The sequence below is a fragment of the Rhincodon typus genome, chromosome 8, assembly GCF_021869965.1.
Source record: "Rhincodon typus isolate 14 chromosome 8, sRhiTyp1.1, whole genome shotgun sequence".
NCBI classification, from domain to species: Eukaryota; Metazoa; Chordata; class Chondrichthyes; order Orectolobiformes; family Rhincodontidae; genus Rhincodon; species Rhincodon typus.
Genome location: NC_063339.1, coordinates 78250742 through 78265272, shown reverse-complemented (window position 1 = coordinate 78265272; position 14531 = coordinate 78250742). Strand labels below are relative to the sequence as shown.

Here is a 14531-nt window from a genome sequence, read left to right as displayed (position 1 = left end):
GCCACCCTAAAAGATCAGCAGCCATTTTCATTCCGCCTCATTTTCTTCTCCAGCGAAGTTGCAAGAAGTTTAGGGACTGGAGTTAAATGGGCTGCGATTTGCTTTCAGTGATTCCGTTCAGTTCGAGAAGAGCGACTCATCCAGCCTTGGCATTCCTTATTTAAGCAGAGGTTGGTTCTATTCTGGAGCTCCTTGCTTCGTGTATTCCCCCGCCTGCCTGCTCACTGCGCTATCCATTCCATGCCGGCCACCTCCCAAGCCATTGGCGCCCCACCTGACTCACTGCCGGCACTGCCTCTCGTTTCAGGTGGGACAGTTTCCAGGGAAACCTGAACAAGTACAAGAAAAAACTGGCAGCAGCTTTGGAGGTTCACGCCTTAATCAGAGAAATGGATGACCTTAAAGAAAGGATGGGTGAAAAGGTGAGAGCTGTGTCAGTGCAATTGTACAGGGTTCCCCCGCCAATGTTACAACTGAGGACAAACCCAGTCTTGAGTAGCTCGTCCTTCATCAGTTCCCACTGAAGGATCTATCCCGAGTGTAAAGAAGCTGTATGAAATGACATATTGAAATTGACAGCTCCATGAGGCTGTGTGGTCAATGCAGGTTCTAACAGTTCACACTGGTTCTGGACTCAGTTCATCAATGGGAGGAAGGGAGGAATGTAGCTGCGGAGGGGCGGAAGAGGTGAGAGCCCCGGCTCCTGTCTCAGCATTCTGATATTTGTAGGATAATTTGTTTTATTTATTCTTGCATGGGATGTGGATGTCATCGTCTGTCGCCCATCCCTAATTGCCCTTGAACTGAGTGGCTTGCTAGGGCCATTTCAGAGAGGGCAGTTACCCAGCACATGCAAGTTCCCCTCCAAGCCGCTCACCATCCTGACTTGGAAGTATATCGCCAGTCCTTTACTCTGGCTGGGTCAGAATCCTTGAATTGCCTCCCTAAGGTGCATTTGTGGGTCAACCCACAGCACATGGACTGCAGTGGTTTGAGGAGCCAGCTCACCACCACCTTCTCAAGGGGCAACTAGGAATGGGCAATAAATGCTGGGCCCAGCCGGTGATGTCCAAATTGCATGAGTGATTTTTTTTGTTTTGAAAAGAAACAATATTTTGGATCCAAAGTTGCATGTGGGCCACACCAGATAAAGACTTCCTTCCCTGAAAGGGCGTTAGTGAGCTACACGAGTGTTTATGACGATCGATGATGGTCTCATTGTCTTCGTCACTGAGGCTGAGCTTTATATTCCAGATTCATTAATCGAATTCAAAATCTATGAACCACTGTGGTGAGATTTGAACCTGTGTACCAAAAGCATTAGCCTGGGCCTCTGGATTACTAGGACATAGCAAGAACTGCAGATGCTGGAGTCAGAGTCGATACAGTGTGGAGTTGGAGGAGCACAGCAGGTCAGGCGGCATCAGAGGAGCGGGAGAGTCGATGTTTCGGGCCTAGATCAGGACTGATGAAGGGACTAGGCCCAAAACGTCGACTTTCCTGCTCTTCTGATGCTGCCTGACCTGCTGTATTCCTGCAGCTCCACACTGTATTGACTCTGGATTACTAGTCCAGTGCCATTAACAGCACATCAGCACAGCCACATGGCCCTCTGGAGGAGTCAGCTGCACAGGGTGACAGCCCATGGTTTGAGCAGGGCAAACCCATTGACTGCCCGTTTCTGTCGACAGAGCTTGTTGATGCAAGGTCTGGACTACGGCCGAGACGTGGCGACTGTGGAGAAACTGATGAGGAGGCATAAAGAAACTGAGCTGGAAATCACAGTCATCCAGGACAAGGCAGAGGTGAGTGTTTCTCGTGGAGCTGAAAGCAACAGTGCCATTCAGATCTTACCTTTCTCTCCTTTACTTCTCCATTCTCTCCCACAACTAGGAATTGGCTGCCAGTGTTCATCAATGGGAAGCAGCTAATCACCTTAGCAGAGGGGTCCATGACTAGGGAGCATAGATTTAAAGTCATTGGTAGGATGAGAGGGAATTTGAATATCCTCTACCTCAGAGGGCACTGGGTTTCACTGCCTGAAAAGGGGAGTCAAGGCAGTAACCCTCAACCCGTTTAAAAGACGTCAGGACCTGCCCCTGAATTCCTATAACCCCCAGGGACACAGACCTAGAGCTGGGAAGTGGGGGGTGTAGTCGGGAGCCCGGAGAATATCGGCTCCAGTTTATTGGCTTATACAGAAAGGAGAAGAGCCCATTCTTGTAACCTCACAAATTTCTTTATTAACGTATTAAACAAGACACGTGTTGCTTAAGTGGTTTTATCACAAAACTTGACCTCATACATTTTCCCACAAACTGAACTAGGCCCTACTTATACACCCACTTAGGGTCCTCTGACAGTCCCCAAATAGTCACAGATTATAAAAGCTAATACCCAATCAGGATTGCTGCAGCTGATGAGAGCTAACACTGGCCAGGCGCTGCACTCGATGCTGTCAGCACATCCTTGATGCGGGGCCTACTTCTGTGATGGTTGGTGTCCGGAGTTTTGGCGGCTGCTTACCCCAAGGGTCGTCTTTTTATTCTTTTCTCTTATCTCTCTCAAGTCGTGCTGTTTCCTTCCCGTTGGCTCAGGCTAATTCACTTATCTCATACCTTTACCTTATTGCCCTTGGCCCACAGACTTAAGTAGCTATACCTCATTATTTCTCATCCAAATAAGGCTTTTGCATTCCCTCCTCTTTCTTACTTTTTGCAGAGCTTAGTTCATTCAAGCTGGTTTAAATCGGCTCAAACTAGCAGCTGGGCACAGGTCATTTTTAGTTCACAAGCTACTTCTTTCTTCATGTCAGGACCCCTGCATTCAGTACCTCCTATTAGCAATGTTGGCGGCTGGTACCCCTCTCTCTCTATCTCTCTCTCTCTCTATCTCTCTCTCTCTCTCTTTCTGCAGCCTCTGGCTAATGTCTCCCCAGGGAGCGATGTCAGCAGCTTGTACCTTTCTCTAGCGAGTGAGGCCTGGGAGGGGCTCTTTTTTTATTTCTGGCTGGCATGGACATGATGGGCAGAATGGCCTCCTTCCGTGCCGTAAATGTTTCTACATTTTCAAACTATCTCGACGTGGAATGCGCAGGGAAGTGGGAGCGGCAGTAGCGGAAATGTTTCTCAGGAGGGTCAGCATGGAGAGACAGGCTTTCTCCCTATCGATTCGCTAATTCTATGGAATGGTCAATGGAAGCTCCTGGCATTTTGTTCATGTGGCCATTCTATGTATTTGAGTCTTGACAACGAGAGTTAGCAGAGAGGGAAGCCACAATGCTGCTGCTTACGCATGATGTAACTGGCCATCCTAAGAAAAGAGAACAAATGTGCGTTTCTAAAGCACGTTTTATCACTTTGAGACATTCCAAAGTGCTATACAACCCATGAGCTTGTCATACGAGGAGCAGTTGAGGACTCTGGGTCTGTACTTGATGGAGTTTAGAAGGATGAGGGGGCGGATCCAATTGAAACTTACAGAATACTGACAGGCCTTTTATCACAGAATGAACCTGGTGAAGACGTTTCCACTCGTAGAAGAGACTAGGACCCAAGGGCGCAGCCTTTCTGAAGGGATGGCCCTTTAGAACTGAGATGAGAAGGATTTTCTTCAGCCAGAGGGTGGTGAATCTGTGGAACTCATTGCCACAGAAGGCTGTAGAGGCGAGTCATTGAGGGTATTTAAGATGGGGATAGATAGGATTTTCATTTGTAAGAGGATCAAGGGGATGAGAAGAAGGCAGGAGAATGGAGTCGAGAAACATATCAACCATGATCGAATGGTCAAGCAGACTTGATGGGCCGAATAGCCTACTTTTGCTCCTATATCTTAGGTCTTACATCCTTTTGTCTGTAACATAGCAAATGTGGCTGACATCTTTACACACAGTAAGTTCCTGCAAACAGCAACTTGATAATGACCAGGTCACCTGTGTGAGGTATTGCTTGTTTCCAGGGAAAGCTGCCCTGCCGTTCTGCAAAGATCATCCTCGGGCCATTTTAGCTTGAGAAAGCAGACCGGGTTTCAGTTTGGCATCTCATCTGAAAGTCGGCACCTCCGTCACAGCAGCGCACTCTCTGTACTGCAGTGGAGCGTCGTCTGAACTTCCTTCCAACAACATCTCACTTTGTTTGGTGCTCCCCGCATCTCCGCAGTGGCAACATTGTGAAAGTGCAGGTTGTTTAATCACCGAAGGCGGTGGCCATTCGGCCCATTGTGTGTGCACCGAATCTGGCAAAGGAAGAAGTAGGGGCCAGTCTGTCTTGCACAGCATTCGATTTCGTCACCGTGCCCAGAACAGCATGAGTGCAGCTTCCCTTTCACAGACCAGCACCACCCCCTCTCAGGTGGAAACTGGTTCGTGTCCACGTGTTCCCATTTTGTATCAGCAGCTCTGCATTTTGATTCGAGCGTACTGTCACTGCCTGGTGCACTGGAAATCAAACCCTGCTATTCCCCGCATCACAAAAGTTAGAGTTTGAGATAAGTATGCAAACTTCCCAAATTTAGCTGACTTTTGGACACCGGTTACAGAAAGCATAGATCAGTTTTCTGTACTTAGACATGGATTATTGTTTATTACAAGTTTTTAGATTCTAGCCACAGGTAAACGGGTATAAATTGTATCAGAGATAGTAGGAACTGCAGATGCTGGAGAATCCGAGACAACAAGGTGCAGAGCTGGATGAACGCAGCAGGCGAAGCAGCATCATAGGAGCAGGAAGGCTGACGTTTCGGGCCTAGACCCTTCTTCAGAAATGGGGGAGGGGAAGGGGGTCCTGAAATAAATAGGGAGAGCGGGGGAGGCGGATGGAAGATGGGTAGAGGAGAAGATAGGTGGAGAGGAAACAGACAGGTCAAAGAGGCAGGGATGGACGAGAGAGTTGCAGTGGGAGAGAGATCCCCTGAGGTTTGTCCGGAGGGAGGAGAGTAACTTTTTCAGGTACCTACGCTGGCCCTAAACCTCACCTCTTCCTCCGTTACATTGATGACTGTATCAGCGCTGCCTCGTGCTCCCACGAGGAGCTCGAACAGTTCATTCACTTCACCAACATCTTCCACCCCAACCTTAAGTTCACCTGGACCATCTCTAACACCTCTCTCACCTTCCTGGACCTCTCTGTCTCCATCTCGGGCAACCACCTAGAAACCGATATCCATTTCAAGCCAACCGACTCCCACAGCTACCTAGAATACACCTCCTCCCACCCACCTTCCTGCAAAAATGCTATCCCCTATTCCCAATTCCTTCGCCTCCGCCGCATCTGCTCCCAGGATGAGGCATTCCACTCTCGTATATCTCGGATGTCCTCGTTTTTCAAGGACCGCAACTTCCCCCCCTCAGTGGTCGAGAACGCCCTCCACTGTGTCTCCCGCATTTCCCGCAACTCATCCCTCACACCCCGTCCCCGCAATAATAACCAAAAAAGAATCCCCCTCATCCTCACGTACCACCCCACCAACCTCCGGATCCAACGCATCATCCTCCGACACTTCCACCATCTGCAATCCAACCCCACCACCAAAGACATTTTTCCCTCCCCACTCTTATCTGCTTTCTGGAGGGACCACTCTCTCCGTGACTCCCTCGTCCGCTGCACACTCCCCTCCAGCCCCACCACACCTGGCACTTTTCCCTCCAACCGCAGGAAGTGCAACACCTGCCCCCTCACCCCCATCCCAGGCCCCAAGAAGACTTCCCACATCAAGCAGATGTTCACCTGCACATCTGCTAATGTGGTATACTGCATCTGCTGTATCCATTGTGGCCGCCTCTACATCGAGGAAACCAAGCGGAGGCTCGGGGACCGCTTTGCAGAACACCTACGCTCGGTTCACAATAAACAACTGCACCTCCCAGTGGCGAACCATTTCAACTCCCCCTCCCATTCCTCAGACGACATGTCCATCCTGGGCCTCCTGCAGTGCCACAACGATACCACCCGAAGGTTGCAGGAACAGCAACTCATATTCCGCTTGGGAACCCTGCAGCCCAATGGTATCAATGTGGATTTCACAAGCTTCAAAATCTCTCCTCCCACTACCGCATCCCAAAACCAGCCCAGCTTGTCCCCGCCTCCCTAACCTGTTCTTCCTCCCACCTATCCCCTCCTCCCACCTCAAGCCGCGCCCCCATTTCCTACCTACTAACCTCATCCCGCCTCCTTGACCTGTCCGTCCTCCCTGGACTGACCTATCTCCTCCCTACCCCCCCACCTACACTCACCTTTACTGGGTCCTCCACGCTTACTTCTTCAACTGTGAACCTAACCCTCCCTCTACTGACCCCTTCTCCCGCCTCCAACACACCGCCTCCTCCTGGACACCACCCCAAGGCCTCCTACCCTCCCTTGACATCTTCATCTCCAACTGCCATTGAGACATCAATTGCCTCAATCTGTCCACCCCTCTCTCCCTCACAGAACGTGCAGCCCTCCGCTCCAATCCCAAACTCACAATAAAACCCGCGGACAAGGGAGGCGCAGTTGTAGTATGGCGCACTGACCTCTACATCGCCGAGGCCAGGTGCCAACTCTCCGACACCTCCTCTTACCGCCCCCTTGATCATGACCCCACCCCCGAGCACCAAACCATCATCTCCCAAACCATCCACAACCTCATCACCTCAGGTGACCTTCCACCAACGGCCTCCAACCTCATCGTTCCCCAACCCTGCACCGCCCGCTTCTATCTCCTTCCCAAAATCCACAAACGTGATTGCCCTGGTCGACCCATTGTCTCTGCCTGCTGCTGCCCCACCGAACTTATCTCTATCTATCTCAACTCCATTTTCACCCCTTGGTTCAGGAACTCTCTACCTACGTCCGTGACACCACCCACGCCCTCCACCTCCTCCAGAACTTCCAATTCCCCGGTCCCCAACACCTCATCTTTACCATGGATGTCCAGTCCCTATACACCTGCATTCCCCATACAGATGGCTTAAAGGCCCTCCGCTTCTTCCTGTCCCACAGGCCCAACCAGTCCCCCTCCACTGACACACTCATCTGCTTAGCCAAACTTGTCCTCACCCTCAACAACTTCTCTTTCAATTCCTCCCACTTCTACAGACAAAAGGGGTGGCCATGGGTACCCGCATGGGCCCAAGCTGTGCCTGTCTCTTTGTAGGTTACGTGGAACAATCCCTCTTCCGTACATACACTGGCCCTAAACCCTACCTCTTCCTCCGTTACATTGATGACTGTATCGGTGCCGCCTCGTGCTCCCACGAGGAGCTCGAACAGTTCATCCACTTCACCAACACCTTCCACCCCAACCTTAAGTTCACCTGGACCATTTCTAACACCTCTCTCACCTTTCTGGACCCCTCTGTCTCCATCTCGGGCAACCACCTAGAAACTGATATCCATTATTTCAAGCCCACCAACTCCCACAGCTACCTAGAATACACCTCCTCCCACCCACCTTTCTGCCATCCCCTATTCCCAATTCCTTCGCCTCTGCCGCATCTGCTTGCAGGATGAGGCATTCCACTCCCGTACATCTCAGATGTCCTCGTCCTCGTTTTTCAAGGACCGCAACTTCCCCCCCTCAGTGGTCAAGAACGCCCTCCACCGTGTCTCCCGCATTTCCGGCAACTCATCCCTCACACCCTGTCCCCGCAATAACAACCAAAAAAGAATCCCCCTCATCCTCATGTACCACCCCACCAACCTCCGGATCCAACGCATCATCCTCCGACACTTCCGCCATCTGCAATCTGACCCCACCACCAAAGACATTTTTCCTTCCCCACCCTTATCTGCTTTCCGGAGGGACCACTCTCTCTGTGACTCCCTTGTCCGCTCCACACTCCCTTCCAGCCCCACCACACACGGCACTTCGCCCTGCAACCGCAGGAAGTGCTACACCTACCTCACCCCCATCCCAGGCCCCAAGAAGACTTTCCACATTAAGCAGATGTTCACCTGCACATCTGCTAATGTGGTATACTGCATCTGCTGTACCTGTTGTGGCCTCCTCTACATCGGGGAAACCAAGCGGAGGCTCGGGGACCGCTTTGCAGAACACCTACGCTCGGTTCGCAATAAACAACTGCACCTCCCAGTGGCGAACCATTTCAACTCCCCCTCCCATTCCTCAGACAACATGTCCATCCTGGGCCTCCTGCATGCCACAGCGATACCACCCGAAGGTTGCAGGAACAGCAATTCATATTCTGCTTGGGAACCCTGCAGCTCAATGGTATCAATGTGGATTTCACAAGCTTCAAAATCTCCCCTCCCCCTACCGCATCCCAAAACCAGCCCAGCTTGTCCTCGCCTCCCTAACCTGTTCTTCCTCCCACCTATCCCCGCCTCCCACCTCAAGCCGCACCTCCATCTCCTACCTACTAACCTCATCCCGCCCCCTTGACCTGTCCGTCCTCCCTGGACTGACCTATCTCCTCCCTACCTCCCCACCTACTCACCTTTACTGGCTCCATCCCCGCCTCTTTGACCTGTCTGTTTCCTCTCCACCTATCTTCTCCTTTGTCCATCTTCTATCCGCCTCCCCCCCTCTCCCTATTTATTTCAGAACCCCCTTCCCCTCCTCCATTTCTGATGAAGGGTCTCGGCCCGAAACGTCAGCCTTCCTGCTCCTATGATGCTGCTTGGCCTGCTGTGTTCATCCAGCCCTGCACCTTGTTGTCTCAGTAAACAAGTATAAACTGTCAATATTTAATACAACTAATCAACAATCTAATCCCCTTATAAACACTGTGCTTACTCTCTTTCTCGCATTCTCTCTCTCTCTCACTCACTCACACACACACACACACACACACAAAACAGAAGGAACTGGGAAAGCTGTAGAGTCGTCTTTGTCCTCAAGTTGTTGCTGTTCCTTCTTGGCTTCCCTTTTTCTGAATTCTGCCACTGGTTTGTGATAGGCCCAACATGACAGACCATCAGTTAAACCATTCACTGCCAGAGAGGGTTCAAAATATAAAATATCATTGGACATCTTCCATACAATATCGAAACAACAGCTCCTCCAACAGTGTAGTCTGGAACAAAAACAAAGTTGCTGGAAAAGCTCAGCAGGTCCCACCAGAGTCGAGTTTGGGGCGGCACGGTGGCTCAGTGGTTAGCACCGCTGCCTCACAGCGCCAGGGGCCCGGGCTCAATTCCATCCTCGGGCGACTGTCTGTGTGGAGTTTGCACATTCTCCCCGTGTCTGCGTGGGTTCCCTCCAGGTGCTCCAGTTTCCTCCACCATCCAAAGATATGCAGGTTAGGTGGATTGGCCATGCTAAATTGCCCATAGTGTTCAGGGACGTGTAGCTTAGGTGGGTTATAGGGGGATAGGTCTTGGTGGGATGCTCCAAGGGTCGGTGTGGTCTTGTTGGGCCGTAGGGCCTGTTTCCACACTGTAGGGATTCTATTCTATTCTATATATTGCTTGACGTCTGCTTAAACTTCTCATCATTCCAGCACTGTCCTGGAATGGAAACATAACATGTCCCCCAAAAATACTTGGTTTCTGTACTGCAAACCACTTTGGAAATTCCTCTTCAACCCAGTAAAGTGAAGAGTTTATGACTTGTCTTTCTCACTCATACCAAGGCCTGCATCCCTTGCTTCCATTATCATAGCCTCTAATGATCCTTTCCCACCCTAACTGAAGTTTGCATCCTTTTTCCTCATTCCTCTCCCCTCTCTGAGCTAATCTCATCCGTGAGAGCTGCCTCGTACACATTTAAGGTCTGAGCCACTCAGCTGCCCCTCCTCCTCCCTATGTTAGCTGATATTGTTAACGGCTCGCTTTCTCTTTATATTGTCCCCCTTTCCTTCAAAGTCAACACCATCAACCCTCTCTTCAAAGCAACAGCCCAATGTTCTCCCTCATTGGTTTTTCTGTTACGCTCAGGCCTGGTGATTTCAATGTGTGGTAATTGTGAATGACCTGTGCAGGCTGTTCACATGTACCTTTTGGCTGTTTGCCCACTCTATTGTACAAACTATCACCTTCTCCAACTTCCCATTCCTCCTTGAACACCTCTCAAATCCTCACCCACTTTGCCCAGAAATCCATGTGTGAATCTTTCTATTCAGCTTTATGTCCTGCTCTCATTATTGCGGGAGGAAAAGACCTTGTCAGATTCACAAATAACATCCAGTGTGTCAGTGACAAAAGTAATCAATCCCTCCTTGTGCTTCCTGACCTGCTTACAGCCTTCATCAGTTCACCACACCATTGTCCTCCAACACCCCTCTGCCAGGGAGGAACTGCATTCGCCTAGCTCTCTGCTCATCTGCCTAATTCCAGCCAGAGTGTTACTTACAATGGCTATTCATCCTGCTCTCACACCTCTGGTGTCTCCCAAGGATCCTACCCCATGCTGCCCCTCAGCAAACTTTTCCAAAAAGCCAGTCTCCATTTCCACATGATGAGCCCCCCACTCCTGCTCACCACCAGCTGTCTATCTCTCTCTCTCTCTCTCTCGCTCTCTCTCCCTCTCTCGCTCTCTCTCCCTCTGTCTCTGGTCTGCTCTACATTAGCTGGCTCTCTGTATTTCCGATTGCTTGTCCAACATTCTGCATAAGCAGAAACCCCCTCCAGTTAAATTATGGGAAGACTGAAGCCAATGCTTTCTTCTATCCCACCTATAAACTCTGCTCCCTTTAACCAGCTCCATGCCTCTCTGGTAACTGTCAGAGATTGAATCAGACCTTTCACAACCTTAGTGACATTTTTGACCTTGAGTTGAGCTGTCTACATTTTGTCACTAAGACCTTCCATTCTCCGTCTCTGTAACATCTCCCCTCCTGCCTCAGTTCGATACTGCTGTAAACTGCCTTTATAATCTCCAAATGTGACTGTTCCAACACAATCCTGGCTGACTGTGGACTACTTTCTGTAAATGTAAGGTCCTCCAAAGCTCCACCTACCCTGTCCTAACATCTCATCGAGTGTTGTCGATCAATCAGCTCTGTGCTCACCGAGTTACATCGGCTCCCAGTAAACTGACACCTTAGTTTCAACACTCCAATCCCTCGTCCCTGCCCTGTCTGGAACCTCGTTCAGCTTTCTAATTCACCCCAGTCTCTGCATTTCTCCAGTAATGGTCTCTTGAACAGTCTGAAATATTTCTCCAAAGCTCGGATGTGCTTTCAAGCTAATGAGTTCTGGAATGCCCCTCAAAGCCTCCCTCTCTGCCCCCTTCCCACTCTCATTCTCTCTCACACCCCCACCAACTTCTCGCTCCCTGTCTACCTTTCTCTCTCAAACTCCTTTCCTTCTCAGTCTCGCTCTCTTCCCCACTCAGACTCCTTTCCTATCTCCCCCTCCCCCTTCTCTCTCTTTCTCACTCTTTCTCACCCCTCCTCCTCACTCTCTTTCTCTATCCTCCTTCCTCTTCTCTATCTCACCTCCTCCTCCCCCATTTCTCTCTCTTCCCCTCAATCCCCTCACAGCTCCTCCCCTCTATCCCTTCCCAGCCCGTCCCCTCTCCTCTCTCACTCTTTCCCTCCCCCCTCCCCCTTCCTTCTTTCTCACATTTTCTCTTTCTGTCTCTACCCTCGCACCCCTCCCACCCAAGCTCCCTCCCCTCTGCCATCCCTCTTCCTCCCCGCCTTCTCTCTCTCCCCCTCCGTCATTTCCCTCCCTCTGCCCCTTTCACTCTCTCTCCGTCTCCCTCTCCCCCCTCCCCACTTACCCCTCTCTCTCTGTCTCTCTCTCTCTTTCCCCTCCTCCCTCTCCCCTCCTGTTAGGTTCTCCCTGGAACTTAGTTCCTTGGCCATGTAGTTGGTCAGCTACCTGTCCTAAATATCTCTTTTTGTGGCTCTGGATCAGATTTTCTTACATAATGTCCAGTGAAGTGTCTCTTGAGATTTATGATGCCTATATGCACACAAGTTGTTGTTGTTGGAATGATACAAGAATTCACATTGGGAGATTGTTTATCTGGAACAGGTGCTGGAAGTGAAAGCCAGAGAACTGTGCAAGAGCCAGTCTCCAGTGGGTGATAAGCTCAGCCTGAAGCAGAGAGAAATCCAGGAGAGTTGGCTTCGACTGCAGAAGGAAACCAAACTACGGTGAGTCAATCTCCCAGGGCACACAGTCCAAAGAAACATCTGAAAACAAAAAGCTAGCTTTTTCATATTTTCCCCTGCAATCTCAAGGGGTGTGTGTGTGTGTGTGTGTGTGTGTAATATATAGGAGTGTGTTGTAAGTATATACATATGAGTGAATGTATGTATATGGTCAATATGCATGAGTGTTTGTGCTTGAGTGTGTACGAGGAGGCATGTGGCAGATATAGACAGCTGGGATCGAGTGAACCCCTCAAGAAATATAAGGGCAGTAGGAGCATATTCAAGGGAAATCAGTTGGGCAAAAGGGGACATTCTTGGCAAATAGGGTTAAGGAGAATCCAAAGAGATTCCACAAATACATTAAGTAAAGAAGTAACTAGGGAGACTATAGGGCCCCTTAAAGATTAGCAAGGCTATCTACATGTGGAACCGCAGGAGATGGGTGAGATATTAAATGAGTATTTCACGTCAGTATTAACAGTGGAGAAGGATATGGAAGCTAGAGAACTTAGAGAAATAAACAGTGATATCTTGAAAAGTGTCCATATTACACAGGAGGAACCGGATGTCTTAAAACACACAAAGGTGTATAAATCCTGGGAACTGATCAGGTGTATCCCAGAACTTTGTTGGAAGAGGATGTAGACTTGCTCATCGAGCCGGTGTGTTTGATTGCAGACGTTTTGTCACTGTGCTAGGTGACATCGTCAGTGCGCCTCCAGTGAAGCGTCAGTGTTCTGTCCCACTTGTTATTTATAGCCTCGGTTTGAACATAGAACAGTGCAGCATAGTACAGGCCCTTCGGCCCATGATGTTGGGCTGACCTATTATCCTACTAAGATCAATCTACCCTGCATACCCTACATTTTACTATCCTCCATGTGCCTATCCAAGAATCGCTTAAAAGTCTGTAAAGTATCTGACTCCACTACCACTGCTGGCAGCGCATTCCATACGCCCACCACTCTGTGTGAAGAACCTGCCTCTGACATCTCCCCTATACCTTCCTCCAATCACCTTCAAATTATGCCCCCTCGTAATAGGGGTGGTTGGCATTATTTCCGGTTCTGTTTCTCAATGGTTTGCATATCGGGTCCAATTCAATGTGTATGTTGACGGAGTTCCGGTTGGAATGTCAGATCTTCAGGAATTCCCTGACATGTCTTTGGTTTGTGATATTATGGATGCAATTCCGGATTGCGCAAAGCAGAACAGAAGCACTTATATGGAGTTTTTAAAAGGAATGTATACCCAAAAAGCACAATCTGCCATTACCTCTGCGACAGACCACAACAAGAAGACACAACATGGCCAGACATACTAGTCAACCTACCGTAAAGAGACATATCAGAGATGACCACAAGACTACTCAGACCCCTAGGTATCAAAGTAGCCCACAAGCCAACAACCACCCAATGACAGCTACTGATGAATGTAAAGGATCCCATACCCACAATCAATAAAACCAACGTAATATTCAAAATACCATGCAAGGACTGTGAGAAACATTACACAGGCCAAACAGGAAGAAAACTGACAATAAGGATGCTTGAACACCAATTAGCCACCAAGAGACACGACCAATTCTCACTGGTCTCAATACACACGGACAAAGGAGGACATGAATTCAACTGGGACAACACATCCGTAATAGCACGAGCCAAATAGAGACATGCCAGGGAATTCCTGGAGACCTGGCATTCCAACTGGAACTCCATCAACCAACACATTGAACTGCACCCAATATACAAACCACTGAAAATCAGAACCAAGAAATAATACCAACCACCCCAGCAAAATGAGGCATATAAATAACAAGCGGGACAGAACACCAGCACTTCACCAGAGGCACACTAACGATGTTACCTAGTAGGGTGACGAAACGTCTGCTATCAAACACACTGGCTCGGTGAGCAAGTCTACAACCCCATCCACAATGCACGCTACAATTCTTCTCAAAAGTTTAGACTCTGTAGGAAGCTAGGGAAGTGATTGCTGGGCCCCTTGCCGAGATATTTGTATCATTGATAGCCACGGGTGAGGTGCCAGAAGACTGGAGGTTGGCTCATGTGGTACAATTGTTTAAGAAAGGTGGTAAGGAAGATCCAGGGAACTATAGACCGGTGAGCCTGACTTTAGCAGTGGGTAAGTTGTTGGAGGATTCAGAGGGACAGGATTTACATGTATTTGGAAAGGCAAGGACTGATTAGGGCGAGTCAACATGGCGCTGTGCATGGGAAATCCTATCTGACTAACTTGATTGCGTTTTTTGAAGAAATGACAAAGAAGGGTGATGAAGGCAGAGCAGTAGACATTGTCTGTATGGACTTCAATAAGGTGTTTGACAAGTTTCCACACGGTAGACTGGCTACCAAGTGTAGATTGCATGGAATCCAGGGAGAGTTAGCCATTTGGAAGCAAAATTGATTCAAAGGTAGGAGACAGAGGATGGTTGTGGAGGGTTGTTTTTTGGACTGGGTCCACTGTC

The 14531-nt window shown here is 49.5% G+C and overlaps 1 protein-coding gene across 1 annotated transcript in view; it reads left to right on the top strand.

The window, feature by feature from the left end:
• sptbn5 (spectrin, beta, non-erythrocytic 5) overlaps positions 1–14531 on the top strand; it is a 165848-nt gene that overhangs the window by 95061 nt on the left and 56256 nt on the right. The window contains exons 41-43 of the mRNA XM_048600480.1: positions 308–422; positions 1692–1805; positions 11922–12043. Coding sequence (XP_048456437.1) covers positions 308–422; positions 1692–1805; positions 11922–12043 — 351 coding nt within the window. The remainder of the gene's footprint in view (positions 1–307; positions 423–1691; positions 1806–11921; positions 12044–14531) is intronic.